Source organism: Penicillium pulvis (genome assembly GCF_028828015.1).
Source record: "Penicillium pulvis strain IBT 33274 chromosome Unknown contig_1_segment0_segment0, whole genome shotgun sequence".
NCBI classification, from domain to species: domain Eukaryota; kingdom Fungi; phylum Ascomycota; class Eurotiomycetes; order Eurotiales; family Aspergillaceae; genus Penicillium; species Penicillium pulvis.
In genome coordinates, this window is record NW_026643074.1 from 1,604 (window position 1) to 29,451 (window position 27,848).

Here is a 27,848-nt window from a genome sequence, read left to right on the forward strand (position 1 = left end):
TCGCTGGACTGCTAAAACCGCTGCCGCTAGTGGCTATGCTATTAGTGGGCTCTATAGTGGTATGACTATATATTATCCTAGCTATATAGAATGAATATAGGGCTTATAAATCTATAATATGCCCGCTGAATTTATCCTTATCTATCCTATCCTTATTATCTAGATCGTACGCGGGCTACTTATCGCTAACTATCCTTTCTAGTACTAAAAATACCTAGAGGGTGGTTAGAGATATATATAAATTTAACCACCCTTAGGTCTAAAAATATAATAGTATTTAACTTATAAAGGGTAGTACCTCTATAAGGTCGTGTTAGACTACTTAAAATATCTAAGATTTCTATAGCTACCTACCTAAGATATAAGAGACCTAATCTATCCCACTATTTATATATTTTATATCTAGTCTACTAGAAAATATAGCTATTCATCATCACTTATCTTAATAGTAATATACTCCTAGTGGCGTTTCTGTGATTACCCCTCTTCGCTATTCCTAAGCTAGCTATATTAACATTTCTATACCACTAGCGCCTTAAATCCTAGGAACTTATACTACTCTAGACTAATACCCTAGAATTAAATCTATTTCGCCTCTATCGCCCCTAGGGCCTCTTTAAGACTATATATATAGATAGTCCTAGCTATCTATGACCTATGCGTAGCCTACTTATTAATAATAGGGTTATCTAGTCTATAATCACGTCTAAACCTACTATATTTAAGGTGAATTTAGGAGATCCCTATCGCTATATAGCGCTAACTAAGTATATTAAGCTTAGTTTATAGGTATGCTTTACTCTATGATTATATTATAACTCTAAGACGTGTGGTATCCTAATGCCCTCTTATCTTAGGCTAGAAAAATACTGATTGGATATGAGAGTCGCTTTAGCGAGTAAATATATTAGCTTACTTTATGAATAGCTAGATTAGCTATAAGTAATAAACTATAAGCTCGCTTACTACTTATGGTAGGTACTAGTAGATAATCTTAATAGAGTTTATTATGCTCTAGGACTTATAGTAGCTAGTGATAATATAAACTAGCCTATATTTAATAAAGATATTCTAATATCGCCCTTCTAGAGTATTATAATACTAGATAGATACTAGTTTAGTCGCGCGTGTAGGCTAACCGCTAGTTATATAGATAAGTAGTAGAATCCACTAGAGGAACTTATTAACCTAGATAAGATATGCCTCTAGTAGTGCTATATTCTACTTAATATAGGGATCACGCTTATACTAGATCGCTAGTGAGACCTCAATAAAATCCTTCTAAAGGGACTCCATCATTAAGATATAGTCTAGTATCTAATATTCGCTAGAGATAGGTAGTAGCTAGCGGTTTTTCTAGTCTCTAAGAAAATTCTAGCTATATTAGTTATTAACTAGATCGTTAATTAGCTAGTGTAGTAGGAGCTAAGGTATCTTATTAGTACGCGATTTATCTTTATCTAATAGAAATAGCCACTCTAGCTTATATTATATAAGCTTAATCTAGGTATAAATAAACTTTATAAGAGAATCTATAGTAAGTTAAAGGTCCTAGTAGTATAGTGCCTAGTAATTATTACTCTAAACTAGAAACCTAAGACTAATAGACGTATTTTAGATTCTTTTACTATAGGTCTAGAGTTAGATAATCTAGCTAAATAGATATCGAACCCTATATATTAAGAAATAAGCTTATATTTCTTTAAGTATATCACTAGGATATTTTACCTAATAACTATTAGTAAGATTAACCATATATTATATAACTAGTATCTATAAGATTTTAACTAAGGTAGATAGATAGGTTATATAGCTAGTAGGCTTATAGTATATTTAGTTCTTACTATTAATCCCTAAAGCCACTATAAAGCTAATTAGTAGACTTTTAAAAAGATTACTATAGAGTTTATAATTAAGAAGTATAATTAAGAGATTAAGGTAGGCTTAGTTAAGGTCTTCTATTACCTAACTAGCTAATATTTAAGTCTTACTATAGGCTTAGGGCGTAATAGAGTTAATTATAGTATTTAGCTTTAAAGTAATTTCTCTATCCTAGAGAAGTCTCTAGTAGAAGGATTAAATATTATTAATAGTACTTAACTAGGATATTATAAACTAATAGCGAAGCTAGATTAGCTAGTTAGGCTAACTTATACAATACATAAAACTTAAAAGCTAGATCTAGATCTAGCGGTAAGTATAGTAGGTTTTAGGGCGTAGTTTAATCTAGATTAGGCGCTCTTAGATTCTAGGATTTTGAATAAAGCTATTAATACGCACCTAGTTAAACTTATTAATATAGTAGGATAAGATCGATTTAAATACTTAATTAATAAGTCTTTCTACGCTATACTCTATAGTAATAAGGATTAGCTTTATTATAGGGTTAGGTAAGGAAGCGAGCTTAGCGATATTAAGGAATTCATACCCTTAGATATACTTAGGCTATTAGGTAAGCTTAAGCTATAGGGAAGTCTCTATCTTATCTTTTTCTATTAGCGTAACCCTATCCTCTATATTAGCGATCTTATTAGAGTAGAAGAGTATAGAGTTAACCTAAGCTTAGATAAATATAGCTTCGTTAGTTTCAGGTATTAGAATTCGCGTATTTAGTAATACCCCTAGATCTAGCGTGATAATAAAGAAGGAACTATAGATCCTATATAGAGTTAATCGCTAGTAGTATACTAGATATAGAGTAGTTAATAGGTCTTTCTATTAATTAGCTTTAGGCCTTCCTTAGTAAGCGATAGAACTACCTAGTTTAGGAGTAGGATAAGCCTCTCTACGATAATTCCTTATAGTACTAATTATACACACTATATATTAATAGTCTTTAACTATATAGTAGTAGCTATAATAGACTTATAGCCTAGGGATTAGTTAGGAGCTTAGGGTAGATAGGATAAAAGGCTTAGTATTTAGATTCTATATTTTAGCCTTAATAGCTTTAGTATAAATCGCTACTTACTATACCCTAGTAAAAGAGGAAGGATACCACTTATGCTTTATAGCTAAATAGTATATAATACTTTAAGCTTCTACTAGATATTAATAGGTCTTATAGATCTAGAACCTATAATTAGTATTAAATATAAAGAGTTCTCTAACTAAATTTATAGTAGTAGTACTTAAGAAGGAGGTAGTAAGAAATTAATAGAAGAAGAAATACTAAGAAGTATAATATAGTAGAGGACTAAAGTCTAGATTATTAATTTAGGGATATTTTAGAAGATAGGGGTTAGCTTATTAATATAATTAGAAGAAGCCCCTAAAAATATAGCTATCTAGGTAAGTTCGCGTTACGATATATAGGCGTGAATATAAGAGCTACCTATTCCTTCCTTAATATAGCGTCTAATGAATACTATAAATAGTATAAAAATTATCGATAAGTTAGTATCTATAGTATATCTATATCTATAGATATTCTAGGTATAAGGGTAGTGGTAGATTATACTATAGAAGCATTTACTCCTATATATATTTCTAATCTTTAAACGATATATTTAGCTTTTAGTAAAGTCTTATTATTCCCGCCCTCTTTATGTTATTTTTCGATGTATTTCTACTCTAAATATATTAAGAATAATAAACTCGCGACTACTAAGAGCTAAAGGATTTAAATAAGGTTTACGGGCTAATGGACACGCACCACGGGTGATAGGTACACGTAAAATGGACTAATCAGGATGTCAAGAAATGCATTGGGGTCGAGTACACTTAACCACTACAGTATAGGGTCTTCCTCTTCCACTGCAATAAAAACGACTACCTCGTCTATTTCGGCTAAATCAACAAGCTCGACAACGACTTTAGCATCATATCCAACAGGCTCCGTAACTGTTTCAACATGTAATAGCCATTCCGTCTCCTTTCCGATATTTCGAAAATCTCCAGGGCTTGAGCTAACACTATGTTCGATAGGCGATGAATATTATCTCGTGAAGTCCGGTGATACCTGCAGCGCTATTCTCTTAGAGTATAGCATCACTATAGCCCAGTTCTATACCTGGAATCCATCCGTCGGCTCTAGCTGCAATTATATGGACCTCGACGAATATTACTGCGTTGGTATCTCTGGTAAATTATCTTAGTTTAACTTAATCTCCCACTTCTCTTATATTTTTTTCTCACGGCTCACTCCCAATAGGTTCCTAAACCACGAGTACATCCGCTAAGACAACAGCGACTTCAGCCACCTCCACTAGCATAGGTATTGGACCAACCCAGACTGGTATTGCCTCAAACTATGTGACATACTATAAGACCCAAAGTGGCGACAGCTGCTGGGAGATCGTAACTGATAAATACCCCTATCTGAACGAAACCCTTTTCATTGAGTGGAATCCCGCTGTGGGGTCAAGCTATTCTATTCTGAGTGGATACTACTACTGTGTGGCGACGATAGATGCTTAGCCTCTGCCTAATATTATCAGTAGCTGTACTTCATACTATCTAGTAGAGAGCGGCGATAGCTATTGGTCTATTGAGACGGCATATGATATCTCGGCAGCGAACTTTGTATCTTGGAATCCTAATATTGAGTCTGACTGCAGTGGACTGTGGGTAGATTACTTTGTTTATGTGGGTGTTTAAGTAAGCACTTAAGGGGGCACCTACTAGTTAGTCTCATTTATATGATTATGGAATCAATACATTCGAAGACCTTAGTTGAACGGCATGTAGGCTATAAAAGCACTCAACTTCTCCCGCCTTGCTTTGCTTCATCTACCTTCGCTCACGTGTTTCGACTTTTCTCCAGGTTATCTTTTAGTATATGAATAAACCTCATTTGCTCGACTTTTACCTTTGTCAGCGAGCTCAATATGTAGCATAATTACAGGATTGTCTGCCAGGATGAACCACCATCGTTAGTAGACATAGCATTACTGGAGAACTTATGTGTATGTTTGCTCAGAATCATCAAACCAAAATAAGACGATATCTTCATGCGACGTGAGGACACTCTGCTCGAAGAAGAGGATGTAGAAGCCCTGGCATCTTAGATGTATGATCTGCTCCATCTCGTCTGCAATATTAGAGTGCTAGATCAAGATCTCCACCAGAGAGCTCGGAAATAGAGCCTCGAGGTGAAACTCGAATGTGCAAGAACTCTGGAAGAAACAGAGTAGGCTTATCAAGAGTAAATGCATCATTTTGGTCTATGGCTGAAACGCAGCGCTGTTGCCGACGCATTATGGATATGGAGAGCTTAAATAGTGATTGAGGCAACGAGACTCTTCCGCGAAATTTTGCTGGATAGATGCGCGGAAATGAGAAGGGTCTCTATTTGGACATTTCATCCGTAAGATTTTTACGAGTATTCATGGATATATCTACGGGGTGGATAGCGTGTTCGGGTCTGGGAAATGTATCAAGAGTCCTCACCGTCACCACCGTTGGGTCTTTCAACTCAAGAGTAAACGGATTAGCTCTATACCACAGCGCGCGAGTCTTAGTACTTAATTATTGCGCAATAGCATAGCGGCAAAATGCGTTCGACTCTTAGTAGCAGGCTTACTTTTAGGTCGATCTGGCTACGCGGTGGATGAATATATTACAGAGGGCTTGGTCCTGCATATGTCTAAGACCAGGAAATCACACTTATGTATATATGCTATTTAGTAATCTCCCAAGCAATAGATCTTTTTGTGCTTATTCCCTCGCGATTATATTACAAGATACAATAAAAGTATATACAGAATCTAAAAGTAGCACGGGGAACTTGAATGCGACGGTATAGCCGCAAAGAGTATAGTACTTATAGCCTAGGGAAACAATGTCTATAAAAACTATATCCAGTATTCATGACGGATCAGATGAAGCAAAGTTTGGTGGGATAGATGAGGAGTAGGAACTCAAAGGATACAAGGACGCTCGTTCTCATATATGTAATTGGTTTCTCGCGCTCAATTACAGATTGATAATATAAATTCCTCTAGCGATTCAAATCTTGTGCTTATGGAGTACAAGAGCAACGCCCAGCCACGTTAGCTGCCAGCAATACGCTCCAGAGGACCAAAGGACCGGCCGCGCGCTATGTGGCTAAGGAAAGCGCCAAACAAATTATATACCAGTCCTTTCCCCTTCGCCATTCCCCGAGCCTACACCCACCATACTAGCAGGGGAGCCCGTCCCAGGCCTCTCTGCCCAGCTATTGACCGTCCAACACCTAGAGTAGTCTCCTATAGAGCCCGCCTTATATAAGACCATAAGCCAACTATCGCATTAGAAGGTCTGCATTCTTCTTAAGATCTATCGTCATACAAACGAAGCCTATACTATAGTGGTTAAAGGCACTCGACCCTAATGCATTCCTTGACATCCTAATTAGTATATTTAGCGTTTAAATATCTAGATACCTACTTTCATCTTTAAGCTCTAATTATAGCAGATTTCTTTTTTCTTAATACGCGTTATTATATAGGAATGCATTAAAGAATAACATAAAGCTAATAGGAACGATTTATAATACTTTAATTAAGGCTAAGTAGATCCATTAGAGACTAGAAATATATTTTTAAATAGTTCTAAGGTTTAACTTACTACTAACCTACCTAGCATATATAGATATATATAAATACTAAATTTATTTATAGATTTAATTAAAGCTCCTATTATTCTATCCTATAGCGGTCCTCTTAATTGGGCTAACCAAGAGACTAAAGTGGATTTAGTATATAGGAGGAATATCAAGGAAAAAGCTAATCAAGGCTAACTTTAGGAGCTAACTAAATATTTAAAAAGCTAACTAATTTATATTAAATTTTTTAGAAGTCTAAGTTAGCTATTAATCTTTCTGATTCCTAACCTATAGGGGTAATTATAATATACTATATTATATCTAGGGTAGATTTCTTAAGTATAGGGAGAAAGAAGTAGGTTAGTATTATAAGAGAAAAGATAGTTACCTATTTTTCTAAGGTAGAAATCATAGGATACCTTAGATTTAGCTAGGCCTATTTCAAAGGTGAATAGGGCCCTATTTTTAGGCCTACCCTAACCTAACCTATTAGGCCTACCCTATTTACCGAAGCCTAGGCTAGTTAAAGAAGCACGGACTAATTAATTAACGCGTTTTATTTAGGGTGTCCCGCTCACTAGAGTGTTACATTAATTATAGAACTTTCTATATTTATTCTATTTATTGGCCCTTAGAATAATCCGACGGCCACCCTCTAAGGGCAAGGTAGAAACCTGCCCAACCCGCGGGCAAGAAGAGCCCGCCCTCCGCCCACAAAAGTGCGGGTCCGTGGGCGGCTCGCGGGCCATTATAAGGTCTAAAAACCGGTATCAAAACGTAGCCGCTGAAGTAATTAAGATTTTAGCCTAGGTCTTAAAGCCCTAGGACCTCTGGTTAGCGAGACTTTTCAAGAATTCGTTTTGCCGTGGTAAGGATTCTCTCTAGCTACAGAACCGTATATATCTTTTTGGGGCCTGGCTGGGCCCTGATACTTCAAAAATGGGGGCCCATTGCCGAAGCCTACTTCATACCTTTCTTTTACTACGAGACTTTTTCCATCAATTTTCCTATTATTGACATACTGAATTGTTCCTACGCTTCACAGAGACAGTAAGGAGCTTGTGTGTGTTGTGGATTCTTACTACTTCAACTGGTGCAACCCAACCGGAACCCCCTAAAGGACAAGCCAGGCCTTCACCAGAGCTGTCATGCTGATACACGCTTGAAAGTGGTATCAAAATGGAGCTCCAGAAGGAATTGGAGACCTCCCAGCGTCGGTTAATTGGCGTGTTTGTGGAGGAATTTCAAAAATTCGATTTACCAAGAGGTTCCAAATAAGCGTATATATAGATGGTATCATTTTGCGCCACCAGTCTACATTCCTCGTACGAGGCAGAAGTCACCGAGCCTCATAGGCTCAGGACCAGCCCTACGATCGCCGATCACAGTCAGAATTGACTCCTGATTTGATCGGACGAGGTGGACTTCGTGCGAGAAATGGATCTCGTGCGAGGCCCCACACCCTCGGCCGAAGTGGGTCTAACTGTTCTAAGCCATAGTTTTGAGGATTTGATTATATACTGCTTGAAGGGAGCTAGGAAATAATTCAGCAAACCAACTTACAAGATGTCCGACATGTACAAAAAAGACACGCCTGAGTCTCCGACGGCATTCAACATGGATGCCCAGAGAAGCAAAGCACCAACACCACGGCACGAGCGAATCAACTCCGAACAAACTACGCAGAGCGATATCAAGGCAGAACTTGGAACTAAACAAGAAGAAACCGACCCTAATGAAGCCGAACAGGTCCGCAGAGGATTTCTCCCGTGGTTATGCTTTATCCCGGCTTTGCAAGATCCCAGGCAATACAACTCAAGGATGAAGTGGTTTTTGACTTCGATCGTGGCGATGGGAGGACTAGTAGTTCCCCTGAGTAGCGGTGTCTTGTTCCCCTGCCTGATTATGATAGCCGACGATATGCACACCACCGAATCGGTTGTGAATTTATCTATTGCCTTTGGTTCGCTCGCGGTCGCCATCACGCCCTTGTGGTGGTCCCACCTGGCCGAGATATACGGCCGTCGACTGGTATATATCTTGTCATTCTTCTTGCTCGGGATTTTCAGCATTCTGGCCGCAATCAGCCCTAATATTGGCATGTTCATCGCCATGCGACTCCTCGGAAGTGCCTCCAGCGCATCCCTACAAGCCGTCAGCGCCGGTACCATTTCGGATATGTTTGAAACACACGATCGTGGTAAGGCCATGGGCGCATTCATGCTTGGACCCATGCTGGGGCCTATGTTTGCCCCCATCATCGGCGGCGCACTCGTCACCCACTGGAGTTGGCGCAGCACACAGTGGTTCATGGTAATCTATGGGTTGGCGGTGTTCGTGGTGATGGTCTTCTTCATGCCGGAGACGGCCACAAACCTCGAAGAGAATTGCCGCAAGTATCGTAATGACGCTCAAAGCCCCACCAAGAAGGTCTTCTACTTCCTCCTGAAACCTATGGAAGCTGCCAAACTCCTCCAGTACCCACCCATCCTCATTACGGTCTACTACACCAGCATCGTCTTTGCGACATATTACCTAATCTGCGTCTCTATCGAAGACACATTCGCCATGCCGCCCTACTCCTGGAGCTCTGTAATCGTCGGGGTGGCCTATATCCCGGGAGGTCTGGGTCTGTTGGTCGGCGCGATCATTGGTGGCCGCTGGCAGGATTATATTATGATGCGAACTGCTCGAAAGGAGGGCCGATTCGACGCTGAAGGGGAGCTGATCCTGCACCCGGTCGATCGTCTGGGCGAGAATTGCCTCCTTGCGGGCATTCTATTCCCGGGAGCACTGTTATGGTGGGGGTGGACGGCCTATTACCATAAGTTTTGGCTAATCCCAGTAAGTCCATTGATTTCATCTCTACCTTCTAGTTGTGAGCAGGAACTAATGTAATCTACTGTATGATAGCTCATCGGAAACTTCTTCTATGGATTTGGGGGAATGGTCCTCACCAACGTGACCATGACAATGCTGACAGAATTTACACCAAAGAAATCCACGATCGGCGTTGCAGTGAATAACCTCATGCGAAACAGTCTGTCGTGTGTGAGTGCAGTGATTGCGCAGCCGCTTTTTGATGCAATTGGCACTGGTTGGTCGTTCACGGCGGCTTGTCTTTTCTGTCTGCTCAGTGGCATTCCGTTGATCCTTCTGCGAATGAAGAGGGAGGAATGGAGTCAAAAGATGAGAGCCACTTTAGGCAGTGAGTAGGAAAGTTTCCTGAGTTTCCGGGGAAGACGAAGGGCGGTAAAAGGAAGCCTGATATCTATCTTCAAGAGTTAGATGACGATTTGTACCGTATTTCGCTATAAAAGAATCATAATCAATCTTCCACTCCGAGTATACGTGAAAGGCTAAGGTATGGCTGCTGGATGATCGAACCATTATAAAATTTCCACTATAATGATTTACAGTACTATCGGTTCATGCGTTTTGAAAGGTTTATTGAATATTTCGCTTATGCTCACAAACCTTTGAAAGCCACCTTGTCACCAAAAATGGTGCCGTGGAGAGAAGCACTTGCGTGATACCATCACAATTTGACTCTATATTGGTGCATTTGCAGTACAAGCTGTAGTACTAGACACTGCCCAACTAAGCGAAGACAAGTGTCCTCTTAACAGGGTCTAGCTCAAACAGTTGATTAACATTGCATCTTGATTTGAATGGACGTGAAGAACATGCGAGGCTCCCAAAGCCGGACAATTTGATTACAGATTATTGAACATGCTACCACGAGAGTTTCCCACACACCCTTTGCCATCTCACAGGTTTCTTGGCTTCATCTGGATATTAGCAAGATACAGGGCAAAAAAGCTTGACTGATCCGTCTTAAACTGAGACCCGTCCTTCGTCTGTCCCTCCAGATCCACATCATACTGTCGAAATAACGCAGTCAGAATACCACGAACCATTTTACCACCTAGGTGAACACCTAGACACTTGCGGGAGCCATATCCGAAGGTGGATAAGTTGTACTTCAGTTCCCTTGCACTGAGGCCGTCGAAGCGCTCTGGTCGGTATTCCTCTGTATCGGGACCCCAGTAGGGGTTGTTGATATTGATAGCGTGTGCGTCAATGACAATGCTAGTCTGTATACAATCGTGGGTTAAATTGTATTCGAGAAAGGGAATGGGTCAAGCAATGATGAGAATGCTACTTACATTGGCCGGAATGTGATACCCTCCTAGCACTTTGTCTTCAGAACAACGACCCGCAAGGGAAAAGGCTAGTAAAGCAGGCCAGATTAGTGGCGGTATTTCAAAATTGTCAGACAGACATGGGTGAAGGAAAAGCTCACCAGGAATCGGCTCCAGCCGGATGGACTCAAGAAAACACCAGTGCATGAAAGTATCCTGTCGCTTGACATAGTCGGCCAAGTTCTCCTTGTGGTCATCGATTTCTTGCTGTAACTTCTTCTGGATCCGCTTGTCCTCGGCAATATGTAGTATGCAACCCGTGATGACGGACGTTGTAACATCCAGGTTTGCAAAGATTGACTCAGTGAACGTGTGAATTAGCTGGTCTTCTGTCATCTCGCCCTTTCGGATATTTTCCCACAGACTGATTATTGGAAGTTCGGTTTCTGTCGCCTTTTGTTTGACAACATCCCGGTTGAATGTACGCCAACGCTGATCAAATTCCCGGATCAGCTTCCACGAGTCCCACGAGTACATCCATTTTAAGGCCCGGCTACGTGTGAGGCCTTGCTCCACGGTCCAGGTGGAGAGGACAAGGAAAATCTGGCCAATTGCCCAGACTTCATCTTTCTGGGCTTGAGTCAAGGGTCCATAGAATGTCTCCATTTGCGTGAAAAAAGGATACCCTTGCACGGCTTGGTATGCATTGACGATGGTCTTCTCTTTGGTGGGATCCAGAGTCTGTGTGGGGAGTGTCTGCACATGCTCGATTGCCCGCTGGAGCACCATTGGGGTGAGCTTTGTCGAGTTTGAGAAGTTGACATAGGGGTCCAGCAGCTTGCGCAAGATCTTCCAGTCGTGACCATTGATCAGCCCAACGGCGTGACCCATGGCGTAATTGAACAGCGCTCCGGATGGCTCATAGGAGAACTTGCTGTGCTCTCCCTTCCCGGAAAACCATGCTTCGACGTCTTTGGGATCAGTGATGACGCTGAAGAAATGGAATATCAGTATTGAATTAATTATCGAATGCGGACATGGGAAAATGCACATTTCAGGCCACACGCCGTTCCAAACTCGGTAGATCGATCCATATTCTGATCTCCACTTGGCACTCATCTGAGAGGGGGCGATGATTTTGCTCCTTGCCTGGCCTTGAGGCAGAACATATTCAGGACCGGGCATCTGCTTCTTTTCCCCGTTGATAGGCTTCACAGGCGATCTGGCGATATAGATAGACTGTTTCCATGATAAGCGTCCGATCCTACCTTCTTGCTAGTTTAGAGCCAAGAAAATCGCTTACATTCAGGTAAAGCGTGACAAAGCGACCACCGAAGAAGTATGCAATGAGGAGAGGCAACGAGACAAACAGGACGAGCCATTGTAGTGTGGGGAGGTCCACCGAAAGAGTCTTTGAAAAAGCCATGGGGTATATAGAGTACTGAAATGACAATGTTCAAGGTCCTAGCTTAGCATTGACGGAATGTGTGTTAATATATAAAGAATTCGGCACCGGGCTTATTTTGGAGCACGAGTTCATCAAGCCTCTTGACAAAAGCACAAGTTTGCCGTGCCGAGTTTATGCGCCGAGAATAGATGCCCATGATTTCATCCCCAATAGAGAATGCCAAGCCGGTAGGAGAAGAGTACTTTCCTTTCCTGCCTTGGTAGATGTCCTACCTCATGTGAGTGCTTACATTGTACGTTTTCCCGTAAATATCGAGTTACACCTCAACATATCCGGCTCACATCCGACGCGTCCATTGAATTCAATCCATTCGTTGACTGCCATCTAAAGTCTGGCCCCAAAAGCACAGAAACAAACCAGGCTATTTCTTACTCATCTCCCACAAAAGAGATAAGAACACTAACCTTCACCTCAAGCCCAGCAATGAACTACTATGCCACTCCAGAAAAGCCCATCGAATCCAAAGCGGTCAAGTCCCCAAGATCAAAGTCTTCCAGATTGACCAATCCCATGAAATCCGCCGTATCAAAGTCCAACCCCGCTGAGCCCATAGGAGAAGCAGCAAAGGATCGCAACATTATAGAGCGAGGATTACCAGATGAACCGGGCCCTGGAGGCTGATGGGTAACGTCGGCAGAAGCGAGACCCTGCTGAAAACGAATTTGATTTACCAGCCAAATGATTGCGGGCCATGCGCCCGTGGTATGTTGGCTCCGGATCTCGTAGATGGCGTTCGCTAACTGAAAACCTCGCTGGCGGAGATCAGCCCACTCTAGAGATTGGAAGCCAGGGCTACGAATCTCGACGAGCACGTAGAGAATCAGGTAGAAGCCGGCGTGGGAGGCTATATGCCATTGAAAGGGTTCGCACACCTTGCTAGAGGTGATGTTACACCAATTCTCTACGGTTGTGGCGGCATCTACGAATATCCTTGACGATGGATGCTGTCAGCGGAATCATTTCTATTCTCCCTTTTTTATAAAATAATGGAAAAAAGCAGGGTTAGGGGAGGGGTAATGAAGAGCTCACTTTCTTCTCATTGCGGGACTGATAATCTTTTCGCGATCTTGTCGAGAGAGTTGAATCCAGAACATGACCCAGAACTTGGATTTCAAGTGGTTGCTCAGATCCAAGGCCATTGATTGCATACTCACCCTCTTATCACAGTATCGAACGAGGTCATCCAAAATACTCTCAAACTCGCTGGCCAGAGTCTCAGCCATGTTCAACAAGCCCTGGAGCTCTGCTGATGCTTCAACTTCGCCTACGGGGTGGCGGAGGGTGGGGCGTAATCGCTTTCGTGATGCATGGGTCATTTGGATAATGCGTCCGTAATATTGAGCAGCGGTGATTCGCAGGAGATATATGGTCATATCGGTGAATTTGGGGGCATCCGTTAGTCCGGCCGAGGGCGCTACTCCTTGGATCAGATCGACATCATCCAGGCTGACGGGTCGACGCGTATCGAAGTCCGCCTCGTGAATTGAAGGCGCAAACCCATGATCCTCTGCAGCGTGAAAATCCAAGTGACAGATTTGCGCCCACAAGCGACGACGTAGCTCTACCTGCACGACGTCGACGGTCCCCAGTGGTAGAGCTAGAGGGTCCCGGTGGAGCCCCTGGACCGTCGCCATTCGAATGGCCAGCCCAGTCAAGGGCCACACCTTCCCCATATCATCTTCCCGATATTGCGCGGTCTATGCAGTTGAAATGGATTACTTAGCTCAATTCAGCGCAAAATTTGGGGCGGTCTTTTTGCTTTCCTTCCGAGACTTACCAAGAAGATCACAAATGCTTGTAAAACCTCGAAGACTCTCGAGGTCATGAATTTCTGTCGTTTCAGAAGGACTTCTGTCCCCGTTCGGTATCGATTTAAGAGGTAGGACTTGTCTGTGCCGAACACGGTGATTGTGTCGGTATCCTTCATGGTATTGACAGCCGCGTAGAAGATGGACATGGCTAGCGGCTCGAAAACATCCATATTATTCGGAGGAAAAGTTGTACTACCGTCAGTCCCGGTCATGACGGGTGTGTGATCATTCTCTAGGGAGTAATGGGAGTGAACAAATGCATCAAAGCGACGGGCCAAACTCGGACGATGAACAATTCTGACAATTGGGTCCACATTAGCCAGGAAAACATTCAGGAGTAGATAGCAATCATTCCGTGTATCGGGCCAGTAGGTGGCCGCGCTAGCCGGAGAAAAATCAGCATCCCAGATGACATCTTCGAGGCTTTCCTCGGGCGAGGATTTCTGAGATTCCGCGAGAACCGATTGTATGTCTTGAAGCTAACTTGCTCAGTATCTCTCTTCATTTGCATGAGCGCAAGCTTCATAGACAATGAAAAAGCATACCTCGGCTGCCATCCAGGCCCAGTGCTTTCCGGAGATAAAGTGGGGGACCCCGTTATCGAGAATTAGTGCATCTTCGTGCGGTCGCGGCTGTGGGGTTGGCACATTGTGGGGTGCGGGCGTCGATCGCGTAGGAGTGAAAGAGTCCAGCGACGCTGGACAATGCTCTGATGCTAGAGATGCCCTCGCTTGTGCCATGAAATTACCAAGACGCTGCAGACCTGGGTTAATTCGGGCCAGGGTGGATGAAGACACTCTGGAGGCACTGCTGGACTTGCTGATCCGGCTCGACTCCGAGGCCATTCCTGGCGACTGAGGCTTTGACACATAGGAACAGGCATAGTCTCCTCGCTCACAAACCAAGCAGTGGGGTTGTCGTCGGTCACATTTGACTTTGCGACTGCGACACGGCAGACAAGAAGTAATGGGACGAGAGAAGCAACTCAGGGCTGGAGACGGAGCGAATTCCAAAGGAGATGACTGGGTGGATGAGGAGTGAAGGGAGGAAGCATACATGACGATTAAAGGAGAGGAAAAATGAGATGCGGCATGGTATGATGAAATAAATGCGCTGGTCTAGGCTAGTATTAAACCAATTACTAACTATTAGTGGCAGCAGCTACCCCTAGTGGTTGAGCTTGGAGTAGCAATGTCTCGAGTTTCATTGGATGTTGCAGAGCCCTGGGCTTCAGGGCTATAAACGAATCTGCTTCCGATCGAAAGCTTTTTCTCCTTGATGTTTCCTGCAGATTCGGACGAAAAATTATTCAAATTGTAGGTAATGGGGGCCAATTACTGCCTCTAGGAACAGCAGCTACTAAGCGCTTGTATTACCAAGACATTACGGCCCCATTCGGACCTATTCCGCTCGGCTGTTAGGTTTTACGGCTGTACTGTATGAAAAGAACGGTAAGTTACAGAGATTACTCACAGGCATTACGTGTCCACCTAATTGCGTTATGTCTCATCAGACTATCTTGAAATATCATTAGTGAGGACCCAGAAGACCGCATGAGTGGGGGGTAAGCACCATTGGCTCGTACGAAGGGATTCAGATGGCGTTCCAAGTGGCCTCACGACTCGGCCGATGCCAATGTTGGGTGTTCCTTGTGGTGAATCCTTCGCCAGTGCTAGGTCGGCGTAGATGTGTCCCACAGTGTAAATAGAACGAGATCACCCATGAGATTCAAGAGCGATCATTACTTATACTGAAATCAGGTATACCTCTTCTTCTTTCAACATGACGGATTTTTTTACTCGTCCTCCGAGCCCACATAGCCGATTACGCAAAGCTTGCAACTTCTGTCATCAGTCAAAGGTGAATCTGGTGTGGATTGTATATTCAATCTGACATGGCTAACGTCTCCCAACTATCAGGTGAAATGTACAGGTGATAGCCCATGTGCTAGATGTACAGAGCTTGACATACCCTGCCGATACGGATATGTGGTTCGAACAGGCAAACCAAAAGGATCCCGCAACAAGAAAACTCTCGAAAAGGCACAGCAGTTACGACAAGAAGCCACGATGAAAGCCCGTCCACTTCATGTACAGCCACATGAACAAGTTAGCAGCAGCAACAGCAGCACGAGTAGTGCAATCAGCGAGAGGGACTGCTTGGGAGCTGAGATGAGCGCCGGAGATGACATGCTGATGCCATGGGACCTGGACAGCAAGTGGACTAGAATTCCTGGTGTAGATGGGACCCGAAAACATAGCGAAATTGGACGAAACCCCGATGAACCAATGGGATGGGAACATACGGACGAGCTCCTTCAACTTCCTCCTCTTTCCGGCACTGATCTCACATTCCTTACAAACCCCCTACTACTCAACGCCAACCAATATGATCTACCTGCTCCAGATGAATTCACTCTTAGCTTTACGAGCATCGCTTCACAACAACGCGCGTACGTCAGCTATCTCCTAGAGAGCATGGCGCAATTGGACAGCTTGATATTAGATCCGTGCGAGCTGGGCCGTTTCGATCGGATAATGCAAGTGATCAACAATGTCTGGGCGACTATTCGAGCCATTCTACAGTGCGATGGTAGCAAACCCCCTTCTCAATTGTTTTCTTCCATGTTGTCGTGTATTCGGTTGGCCTGTGGCTGGTTTCAGTCTAGAGCATCTTCAAAACAGCGAGAAGCTTCGGTATCATGTTCCCCGCCCTCCGTGAACGGCATTGATATTCGATATGGCGAGTATAAGATTCCCCATACGCAGGTCCACGTGATGCACGGACTGCTGATCCACATGGCGGTCCAGGATGGGATCGATCTTCTAAGAGGAATACGTTGCATGTTGGAGAAGGAAGCTTTGACACTTGGTATTCAGGCCAGTGTAGCATCGCTCACACCAGTGGATGTGAATTACTTTGTATCCGTTCTGGGTCACTGTGAAGAAGAGATGATGAGGATCTTGCATGTAGGAAGAGACCTATTGACGATGGATTCGACCTTGCCGGATGTAGCTGGGATAGAGGGAGAAGATTTCATGTTTGAGTAAAAGGGTCCATAAAAGACTGTTTCATTCTAAATTTGTTCCAAAAGAATATTACCAAGGCAAAGATCTTCTCAAACACCTCATTCTTGGCTCCTGGGCTAATGAGCGGGTCTTAGTTCGGGGTGTTACCGCATAGTGGATCCCGGCTGTCTAGACTATTACAAAAAATTTCGGCCGGGGCCAGATGGTTTGAAGGCCTAGTCTAGCCTACTCATCGGGCCAGCCACGTCTTTTGCCCCACGTGCCTTGTACCGACAATCTTGTTTACCAGGGGAATTACAGGCGGTTGGAGGCCTTACTGCAGGGCTGCTTACACCGTACAATGCTCATAGTGCCACGTGGTGGAGAAAGGAATACTTTCGGGAAAATCTTTCAAGCGCCAAGACAAAGGCCACCTGCAGGTGAGTTTCGGGTATCACTGCCCGCAATGTGTAAAGGTTGCACCGGCCGTATTCGGCCCCACCTTATGCGCCAGATCGCGTGGGGAGTTGGTCTTTACCCGGTTGCAACATCCATGATAATTACTATTACAAACCTTATGCTGAAATGGGGAATACCAACCATTCAAGTTGGTTCATCCTAATTGGTTCGCAATCCATACTATTTCAGCAGTGAGGCCTTACTAGATGCACCTACCTTCAGTTAGCCACTCAGCGCCAGTCAGCAGTGATCCAATCAAACCGCCCCTGTGGACATGTGGCTTTCGGGGACCACGTCACGCATCGGCCCGCGTGAATCTTGGTGATCAAATTCGCACGGTCTTGCCCCTTGGATTCTTTTAGGTCCTATTTATCCGGCGATGTATGTATCGAATGTAGTTCGTGTGAGACTGCAACATATTACCCATTACGGATCAAGTGGAGAAACGAGAACCAATCCCCGCGGATTTCAATTCCCATCGCCGCAAATATAGTCTGTTAAAGAAGGCTTTCCGACTGATGAATTCACTGATAAATTCACTGATAAATTCATATACACTGACTGTCTGAAGTTGACGAATGATACTGAGTACGAGAGGCTTAGGTAGCCGAGGTGATTTTTGAATGTCGAAGCCGGGCGAATTCCATATAACGTGAATATAAGAAGAGAGGAGTCTAGCAAAATGAAGTAAAGACCAGCCAAATTTACTGGAAACCAGGATCTTGGAAGTATGGCAATCAGGTAGATGAAAAGAAAGATAGAAAAGAAAAGAAATAGATGCAAGGAAGAAAGGAAACGAAAAAAAACAGGGGAAGTAAGATTGGGGCGAAGAAAAAGGAAAAAGAGCAAACCAAAATTTGACAAAGCAAGGACCCTTAAGCCCTTATTAAACTGCAGGTGAGTAGACCTTAGGACAATAGTAGGCTGTCACATACGGACCCTTATCTTTCTTGTAGGAGTAAGAGACATATGTATGGGTCCCCAGCTCTGTGTCAAGTGAGTGTGAAGGACTAGTTACAAGGCGATTGATTAGTAGCAGCTCCCTAGTGGTAAAGCATTATTAAACAAGAAACTCACAATCTGGCTTGAAGGTCTTTTGGATATGATTCAGCGAGACTATTCCACCCTTGACGACGGAAATACGTCGACAAACCCTGTGCCACTGCCATGTCATTCTTGCCATAATGTCTGACAGGGATATAAATCTGAGGCTCCGGATAAATCTTGCCTGGGCGGATATGGATATTGTAGAGGAAGCCGGCGGTACGGTGAGTCTTGCTTGGTAACGGATTTTCATCCTTGTAATTTTCAGGCACATCCAGCAGGAGGGGCCAAAGCTCACGAAGAATCCGTATACCGGCGATGGTAGTTTCATCCTTCAAACGACCACCAAGGGTGTACACATCAAGCACCTGGCTCAGGGAGGTGTGGGGCGCTCGCAGGTACAGCTTGATTCGGGATTTGTGTGGGTCGGCACAATCCAGAGCCACAGCCTCTGCCCGCACTTCTGGGTGCGACGCCATATATGCCTCGATCAGGGCTAGGGCTGGAGCAAGTGGGGCTTCCACGCGGTCGAGTTTCAAAATAGCGTCGAATATCAAGCGGCTTGGGGAGATGCCCGTTTCGACTGATTTTAGCAACGGCATGATATAAGCCTGCATCGGGGCTTGGCCTTCGCAAAAGCCGAAAGCGAACATGTTTTGAGTCTGGTGCTCATGGGATGGGAATTTGGCCAAGACGGCTGGCATATGCTCGGGGGCGACTAGAAGTTCCTGAGCAAAGTGCTGGTACCAGGTGAGATTGATGCCGAGCCACTCTTCCTTCTTAAGTGTATTCAGAAACCTTTGGCTTGCTAGCCGGTTTGAGGGATCCCGCTCAGTGCCGGCTAGATCACAGATTGGCTCGAAGCCTAAGCGAACGGTGGCCTTGCTGTCATGGAAATTGACACTGACCTCGAGGGGAGAGTGGTCGTCGGTCATGAAAGAGCGCCAGTGGGGCTGTCCATTGGCCTTGGGACGAGGGCCGAGTCCCGGGAGAATGTAGCGATAAATGAAAATCAAGTGCTGGTATTGATGAGCGATGTCGTACTCGGATTTTGTCATGAGGTCCTGGATGGTTGGAGCCACAACTTCCCACCAGAAGTATTGATCTTCATTGGGAAATTGAAGTCCATCACTAAGGATGCGATATGGCGAGTTCTGTAAGACCCACTGAGTATCCTTCAAAGTCACTTCGTCGACGGATACTATGGCTTCGGTCGCCTTGATATCCTTGTGGGTGAAGGTTGTCGCGGCCTGTGGGGTAACGGACAACATTCTGGTCTCTTTGTGGTTTAATCTTTATTTTTTGGAGCCGGTTCAAAACGGTGACTGGAGAGGATCGTGTTCCCAGTTATATTTGATTGTCTGAAAGTTATAGGTACTCTTTGGTAGAGCATGTACTTATAGATGCATGGTTTATATTGAAAGTTCCCAGCCGGGCCCTAGTCTCGGGGCTATTGTATGTAAAACTCGCCCCGAAATTTCCATCCGAACATCCAGATGTGATGTGATCTTCAGACTGCACTAAACTCGGATCAGAACGCAAGCCTCATCTTGCGGGGTGAGGCTCGAGCTGCCCGAGAATGGCCTGCCGGGCTTTCGCGCCGATCCAACCCAATAATTCCAATACGAAACATTCCTTCGTATTCGGACTTGTAGTTTAAATGGATCGTTCATGTCATTCTATGCATTCAATTCCCCTGTTTATAAATAGAGGTGTGCGACCAGCATAATCTCATCACCAACCTCACACCAAGTCATCGACTCTGTTCATTACTTCGCACAATGTTGAACAATGGGGAGATCGACTTGATATCGCTGTTCCAATCATGGGCTGCTCTACACCCAGATTCCGTTGCAATGGAAGATTGCACGCAGTCCGTCACAAACCCACCGAGAGTGACATACCGAGAGTTGGACGAGTGTTCGAATCGATTTGCTCGGAAACTAAAACACAATGGCATTCGATACGGAGATGCCGTTCCTTTGCTTTCTCGCCGCAGCCCAGAGGCTATCATCGCGATATTAGCCATCCTGAAGTGTGGAGCGTGTTATGTTCCCATGGATGCAGACACCTGGGCGCAAGATCGAATACAAATGACGCTGCAACAAATCCAACCACGTTTAGTCGTCTCGACCAATTCAGCACACTCTACCTTTCCGACGAGTCTCTGGAAGGTACTAGATATGCCCTCTTGGAAAGAAGTGCTTGATTCACCCTTTGCTCTGGAGCATCAGACCAATACCTGGGAGGACGTTTCTCAACATGTATCTCAGCTTGATCGGCTGGCGTATATAATTTTCACCTCCGGTACTACGGGAAAGCCGAAGGGAGTTATGGTGTCTATGCGATCGATTACTGCATATTGCAGGGAATGTGACCCTAATCTTCCTTTCAATCTAGCTTGTAATCCCAATTCTCGCGTGCTATGCGTGGTATCCATTGCGTTCGATGGTGAGCTTTCCTTTCTTCTATGTTTAGACACAACTAATGGGATTAACTAGCATGTGTCGGCGTCATCTTCAGTTCCATGACCAGTGGTGGCACATTGGTACTCGCCAATCCGTCTACCTTCACAGCCGCTGCCAAATTATGCTCCGTGCTCCCACTCACACCCAGCATTCTCTCATCTCTGGACCCGAATGATGGATTTGAAAACATCAAAGCTATCTACATGGGGGGTGAGTCCCCCTCGCCAGCATTAATTGAAGCCTGGTCCGGGCCAGGCCGTCGCATATTCAATGCATATGGCCCAACCGAGGCCACTTGTGCCACCCTGCTGAGTGAGCTGTTTCCAGGGGGGCCCATTACTGTCGGTTGGCCGATTTGGTACAGTAAAATTATTTTGGTGGATTCGGATGGAAGGACCACTAAGGAAGAGGGTGAGATCTATATTGGAGGTGATGGTCTCGCAGTTGGATACTATGGCAACGAAGAAGCCACAGGCAAGGCGTTCGTGATCCACGACGGGGAAAGGTTTTACAAAACAGGAGATTTGGCTCGTCTCACCGATGATGGCTTCGTTTTCAGAGGACGAATGGACAGCATGGTGAAGAACCGTGGCTTTTTGGTTTCACTGGAGGCCGAGGTAGAGCCTGCTATCCTCAGCTGTCCAGGGCTTACGGGAGCTGTGGCGATGAAGATTGAGAATTCCCTTGTGGCTTTTATCTCGCCAGCCGTCCATTCGAATAGAGTGAGGAAACACCTCAATGACAATTTTTCGACATTTCTCGTACCTGATACAATCTACGCGCTGGATGAATTCCCCCAAACAGCCAACGGCAAGACCGACCGCAAGCAGCTTCAGTCATTTCATCAAGCCAGGTTGACCGATTCGAATATGGATTCAGCTGTATCACCCTATTCCAGCCATTCACTGTCCCCATTGGAGGCCGCAAAAAAGGCCTTTGCCCTTATTTTGCGCCTACCAGAGCCTTCTACTGGCCCCGACACTTCATTCCTGCAAAATGGAGGCCATTCTCTTAGTGCAGTGCGTCTTGTCTCAGCCCTCCGCAAATTAGGTTTTGCGACATCTGTCACCGAGATCCTTGCAAGGGATACTGTAGATGCAGTTGCCAAGGCCCTCACGCCGCTCATGAAGACTTTTTCCGCTTCGTTAACTTCGAACAAGGGCAACGCGCCCATGACGGATCTTCAACTACGCATGTTGCGGGCAACAATGCAATCTCCAGTTTTGCATTACATCAAAATTGGAATGACATTTGAACACAGGGGTACTCACGCGATATCCAAAACGTTGCGGCGTGTATGGAACACTATTTACCAGACACATGAAATACTTCGAACAACCTTCGATCTCTCAGTGGAAAATGGCGTCCAAGTGATTGATGAGAGTTTTCATCTTGATTGGGACGAAAGCGTTGTCTCGGAAGAACATTGGGATAACGTGTGTGCAGAGGCGATAGATATGAATCGTTGGGACCAGAGCTCGTCCCACGACACAAGGCCTTTATCATCCACACATCTCATCATCATTCCTAGCTATCGAACTCGCCTTATCTGGACTGTACACCATAGCTTGATTGACGGTTGGTCGGCGGCAAAGCTGCTTGGGGACTTGACAACTTTACTAAACGACGGACAGCTCCCCCAGGACTATCCTCAGTTTGGTGATGCTGCCCGGTTGGTCCATGAACTGACCATGGAATCGGATAAACAGGCTTTCCAGTACTGGCGATCGATAGCCCAGGGGTACTTTCCAGCAAAGAAAATCCTCCTTGCTTATCCTCATGACAACAAGTCGCTGGCCAAGGTTTCTGCCCAGGCTGACGTACACGAGTCGCTTGGTCTCCCAGTGACCGCATTGGAGGGGGCTGCGATATACTTTGGCGTTACTTCATCGACAATCATGTATGCTGCGTGGGCACTGCTACTATCTCGATACTGCGACTCAGAAAAGATCGCCCTGGGGGCAGTGGTTGCTGGCCGAACTCTACCGGTTGATGGTATTGAGGATGTTGTGGGACCTCTTATTAACACGTTACCGTTGTGTGTTGATACAAACCAAAGTGATGTTGGTACCCTACTGAACGCTGTCTCGCAATCTCTTTACGGGCTGCTAGATGTGCAATACTCCACGCACGCGCTTATCCAAGAGGCCTGTGCCACCAAGAGCAGTGAGCTCTTTGAAACTGTCTTGGCAATCCAGTACGACTTTCCTACTTTCGGCCCCACAGGCAAGAGTGAGATGGTTCCAACGGAGGTCGAATTTCGAGAGTCGACCGAGTTGCCATTGACCGTGTTGGTCAACGAAGTCGATGGAGTTCTCGAAACGAGACTGTTGTACTCTTGTCACTCTTACGACCGAGATCAGGCGACCAAAATTCTCCAGCAATTTCATAGTCTTGTCCACGCTATTGTGCAGACAGACTCACAAGGTTCGCTTGACGAGATCAATTCACACACTTTCGACGGCTGTGATGAGCCGTGTGCTCGGTTGACAGACACCCCATCCAAAAAGGAGGTAACGGACGCTGACTCTGAAAATTTCGATGGGCCACATACAATTCAGTTGGCGATTCAAGATTCCATCAGTCGCTTCCCGGATTTTTGTGCTGTAGCGACAGCCTGCAGATCCCTCTCATATCATCAACTGGACTGTGTTATGAACATTGTCGCTTCTCAGATCAACGAAGTCACTGCCCCAGGAGATGTGGTGGGAATCATCAGCGACGGATCTATTGAATGGCTAGTGGCCATTCTCGCCGTTATCCAGTCGGGCTGCACATACTGTCCAATTGATGTAAAGCTTCCCAAGGCGCGGCAACACTACATGATTAATTCAACTTCCGTCAAGCTTGTTTTATTGCCGCATGCTAGCATGCGTTCTGAATACGCCTTTCTGGGAGATGTCAAGGTGTGGGACATTGAGAGCCTGGTCACGCAGAAGGCCGCTCGTAAAAACTACGGATATCGTGCCGTTGAGGAGAGCGATATCGCAGTAATCATATTCACATCAGGAAGCAAGGGTGTTCCCAAAGCTGTGCAGCTTACCCATAAGGGTATCATGTCTTTGCTTTCTTCTCCGGAAGGAAGATTATACTCCAAGCCCGGGTGGCGCATTGCACAGACATTGTCGCTCGGCTTTGACTGCTGCGTGCTTGAAGTCTTTTCAGCCATCGGCTTTGGAGGTACGCTTGTCTTAAAGAATATTGATGATCCGCTTGCACACCTTAGCATAGTCGATGCGACAGTCGCGACTCCCTCTCTCCTAGCGACTTTGAGTCCCGAAAACTATCGAAACTTGCAGGTAGTTTTTCTTTTGGGAGAGGCACTTCACCAGAACCTCGTCGATCGATGGCGCCCGGGTAGGATAGTCCAAAACTGCTATGGTCCGGCAGAATGTACTCTTTTTGTCACCTACAAACGCTTCGATGAAGCTGATGAACGGGTGAGCATCGGCAAGCCTGTGGGCCGAATGCGCTGCTATCTCCTCGACAAGAAGCAACGGCGCGTTCCGCTGGGAGTCAAGGGTGAGATCTACATCTCCGGGGTCCAGGTCACTCCCGGATATCGAAATGATGCGGTTCAGTCAGCAGCTGCGTTTCTGCCTGATCCTTTTACCCGGGGATGTATGATGTTCAAAACCGGTGACATGGGACGTCTGTTGCGGGATGGGAACATCGAATACATTGGAAGAGAAGATGACCTTTTCAAAATCCGTGGCTTTCGGGTTGACCTGGGTGACATTGAAGCTTCTATCCTGGTACTTGCCCCAGACGTGCAAAACATAGCTGTCGTGGTGCCCCCTGCAGCGGACCTTCTCCTCGCTTTTGTCACTCCAATGTCTGTCAACATTTCTGTGCTGCAGGAGAGGATCAAAAGAAACCTTCCACCCCATATGATTCCAGCGCGCATAACGGCTCTAGCTGATCTGCCTTTATCACCAAATCATAAAGTCGACCGTAAGCAATTGGCATCTATGAGCATACCTTCAGCACGTGCTATTGTACCACTAGCGACTCCTACGGAGAAGCTTGTCGCGCGCATCTGGCGAGATGTCCTTGGAGAGTCCCCCTTGGCGCATGATATCAGTGCTTCCGATCATTTCCTGACTATTGGAGGCCATTCACTGCTGCAAATCCGAGTGGCACAGCGCCTGGGCCAAACATTTAACATTCCTTTTCCTTTGGTGCTGGTCATTCGACATCCAACCCTCCAAGACTTGAGTCGAGCAGTTGACAACGAGGTTCTCGGTCAGCGTAAGCGCAAAGCAAAAGATAGCTTCCTTTTGATCAAGCCTTCATCAAGGGCAGTACGCTTGCCTGTATCATTCTTGGAAGAAGAATTACTGGTAAACGACCTTGTTTCCGGATCTTCACCCGCAATGAATATTATCTTCGCGACCGAATTCAACAAGCTAGTGTGGGTTGAGGTCCTGGACCAGGCATTCAAGGAATGCGTCAAGGAGCGTGAGATTTTTCTGTCGCGCTATGTGCAGATTGAAGGCAAATATGCCCGGACTCTCGTTCCCACCCCAGCTTCCATCCACCGATTCACTTCGGCAGAGCTATCCTTCGATGAATTCTTAGACGCTGCCAAGAACTACCATTTCAGCCTTGAAAAGGAACAGCCTGTCCAAGCTTATCTATACCAACATTCTACAGGCAAGGTGACACTGGTCATTCTCATGTCCCATCTAATCGGCGACGCCATCACAATTAGCGGATTCATCAAGTCGTTCTCGACCCGGTACAACGCGTTTCAAAATCGAGACCCTTATAACCCAGCCTTCCACCTCGCAGACCTGAGGGGAAAACGCACATACATTGACTGGACAGCATGGTCAATGCCGCAAGAGAAAATCCCAGACGAAGTATCCTCCTTCTGGGAGAAATACCTTGCTAGTCCACCTCTACACGCCCGTTTGAACAAGTTCCATCGGCCAAGGTCCTACAATGGTGGATATCAGTCATGGAAAATCCCGTCTTCTTGTTCTCAGTCTCTTCTTGAAATCTGCACCGACATGTCCATAAGCCCTCATCAGCTCATGCTCGCTGCAGTGGCGATGACAACCCAGAGTCTTCGCCCCAGTCAAGACATCATTATGATGGCCCCATACTCACTTCGCAACGAACCTGGGACCGAGAACCTTGCAGGCTGCCTCTTAGATCGTGTACTCATTCGCGTGCGGTGGGAAAAAGCATATACTCTCCGCGAGTTTCTCCAGTCTGTCCACCAAGCCTCTCAATCAGCCATGGCCCACTTCGTCCCATGTTCAGCCCTCTTCAAATCCCTCCAGCTGCAACCTTCTCTCACCGATTCCCTCGCAGAGATTATGGTGACTTTTCACTCCAAGACAAGTCTCGATAATCCGTTAGACTTTGGCCAGACACTCACCATCCGACCAACCGGCGCCAAATTCCCTCTCTTATTCGAATTTTTCCAAAGCAATGAGGATCAAAATCAAATCTCCATGTTTCTCGAGTATGACGAGGCGATCCTCACCTCCCACGAGAGCGAATGCCTGGTTTCTGCATTCCAACTAGTCTTAACACTCATAGCTGAGCACAAGAACATTGATGAGATTGTGTCGACTGTTTCAAATACTTCCGAGGATGTCCACCCTGTGGTCATTCATGATACTTCGACGAAGTCAGAATCTGATCGGGCTTCGGATCCCAGCTCCTCCGGGACACAGCCACATTATGTGGAAGCTATCCGCGAGGCCTTTGCAACATGTCTTGATATAAATATGGACAGTGTCGACCCGGAATCGTCTTTCTTTGACCTGGGAGCGTCCTCAATTGATGCGGTGAAACTAGTGTGGTTGCTAGCTGAGAAGGATATCTGTATTACTGCTCGTCAGGTACTGTTAGAACGATCTCCTGCTCGCCTTGACCGGGTGCTTCGGTCTTGAGAATTTTCATCATCGGATTTGTGTCTTCAAGGATTCATCCAATTGATACATATATTTATAGCTCTGCCTCCCTTATAGTTTCATATGATGAAGGCTCTCTGTCTCATCCCTAGAACGTTGTACATGATTAGCTTAAGTAATTCTTTTATGAACTTATGCCACGACCTTAGTAAAAGGTCTAACGTAAAGTAGATAGGTAAGGCTTGTACGAAAATATCAATAAGGATTATTTGGAAACATATTACCTAAAAGATATCGTCTATTACAAAATAATATTTATAAGAAGTAGATTACATTTTCTCAAGTTGCGCCGGTACCAAGAACGTTGGTTCTGGTATGAAAAATCCGACTCATCCTTACAGCATGTACAAGAGATTTGGGCATCTTATTGACAAGTTGAGTCGCGGACAGTTGCCAAAGCACTGGTGAGCGATCAACTAGTCGTGAGACTGAGCCTTCAATCTCTGCCTGTCAAAAGATGTCGGGTTCAGGCCAAACGCTATTGATCCATCAAATAATATCGGGGCTCATCTCGTCCTTCATTTTGAATGATTGCTGCCGCATGGTGTTTAATACATCTGGTATTATATTATATACGGTCTGGCCTGCTACGCGATGGAGGTATAGCTAGAGTTCAAAAGAATTAGTTCCCCACTGCCAAGACCCAACGCCAAGCACTAATCACCTAACCATTTCCAAGTTGGATACGCTCTTTCTGCTCCTTTTTCCATATAATTTTGTCCCCATAGGAACATTTCATCATGTGACTCAACAATGATTATAATCATTGGCTAAGAGAGATTAAATCTTGCATCCACCGCAGCGAGGAGCCAGTGGATGACTCGAAACTTGCCACTCGCGGCTAGCGACACTTTCTCCATTAAGAATGGACAATCGGCGGCGATGAAGTTTAAAACACATCAAAACCTGTTCGATAGATGACTAAATGCCAGTCCAGAGTTCCGCGATGGAGATAGTAACTTATATCAAAACACCATGTTATATGGAAA

The 27,848-nt window shown here is 45.2% G+C and overlaps 7 protein-coding genes across 7 annotated transcripts; 4 read left to right on the plus strand and 3 right to left on the minus strand.

The window, feature by feature from the left end:
- Positions 1 to 3,929: 3,929 nt before the first annotated feature.
- Positions 3,930 to 4,599, plus strand: N7503_002976 (LysM peptidoglycan-binding domain-containing protein; the record flags this gene model as incomplete). The annotated part of the gene is made up of 3 exons (XM_057062523.1): positions 3,930 to 4,083; positions 4,190 to 4,396; positions 4,463 to 4,599. Coding segments are annotated over 3 exons (498 nt in total), but the record flags the coding sequence as incomplete, so codon positions are not given.
- A 3,493-nt stretch (positions 4,600 to 8,092) lies between these two features.
- On the plus strand, positions 8,093 to 9,742 carry N7503_002977 (MFS transporter; the record flags this gene model as incomplete). Its single annotated transcript, XM_057062524.1, has 2 exons — positions 8,093 to 9,370; positions 9,440 to 9,742. The coding sequence occupies 2 exons, from the start codon at positions 8,093 to 8,095 to the stop codon at positions 9,740 to 9,742; spliced, it is 1,581 nt and encodes a 526-aa protein (XP_056923439.1).
- A 554-nt stretch (positions 9,743 to 10,296) lies between these two features.
- On the minus strand, positions 10,297 to 12,097 carry N7503_002978 (Cytochrome P450; the record flags this gene model as incomplete). The annotated part of the gene is made up of 4 exons (XM_057062525.1): positions 10,297 to 10,623; positions 10,696 to 11,662; positions 11,723 to 11,910; positions 11,975 to 12,097. 4 exons carry the CDS (start codon positions 12,095 to 12,097, stop codon positions 10,297 to 10,299), a joined length of 1,605 nt encoding a protein of 534 aa, XP_056923440.1.
- A 473-nt stretch (positions 12,098 to 12,570) lies between these two features.
- On the minus strand, positions 12,571 to 15,008 carry hasF (Zn(II)2Cys6 domain-containing transcription factor hasF; the record flags this gene model as incomplete). The annotated part of the gene is made up of 4 exons (XM_057062526.1): positions 12,571 to 13,015; positions 13,169 to 13,836; positions 13,917 to 14,393; positions 14,496 to 15,008. The coding sequence occupies 4 exons, from the start codon at positions 15,006 to 15,008 to the stop codon at positions 12,571 to 12,573; spliced, it is 2,103 nt and encodes a 700-aa protein (XP_056923441.1).
- A 1,113-nt stretch (positions 15,009 to 16,121) lies between these two features.
- On the plus strand, positions 16,122 to 17,000 carry N7503_002980 (uncharacterized protein; the record flags this gene model as incomplete). Its single annotated transcript, XM_057062527.1, has 1 exon — positions 16,122 to 17,000. One exon carries the CDS (start codon positions 16,122 to 16,124, stop codon positions 16,998 to 17,000), a length of 879 nt encoding a protein of 292 aa, XP_056923442.1.
- A 1,303-nt stretch (positions 17,001 to 18,303) lies between these two features.
- Positions 18,304 to 19,732, minus strand: hasE (7-dimethylallyltryptophan synthase hasE; the record flags this gene model as incomplete). Its single annotated transcript, XM_057062528.1, has 2 exons — positions 18,304 to 18,427; positions 18,495 to 19,732. 2 exons carry the CDS (start codon positions 19,730 to 19,732, stop codon positions 18,304 to 18,306), a joined length of 1,362 nt encoding a protein of 453 aa, XP_056923443.1.
- Positions 19,733 to 20,242: 510 nt separating this feature from the next.
- nrps5 (nonribosomal peptide synthetase hasD) lies at positions 20,243 to 26,838 on the plus strand (the record flags this gene model as incomplete). Its single annotated transcript, XM_057062529.1, has 2 exons — positions 20,243 to 20,912; positions 20,963 to 26,838. The coding sequence occupies 2 exons, from the start codon at positions 20,243 to 20,245 to the stop codon at positions 26,836 to 26,838; spliced, it is 6,546 nt and encodes a 2,181-aa protein (XP_056923444.1).
- Positions 26,839 to 27,848: the final 1,010 nt, after the last annotated feature.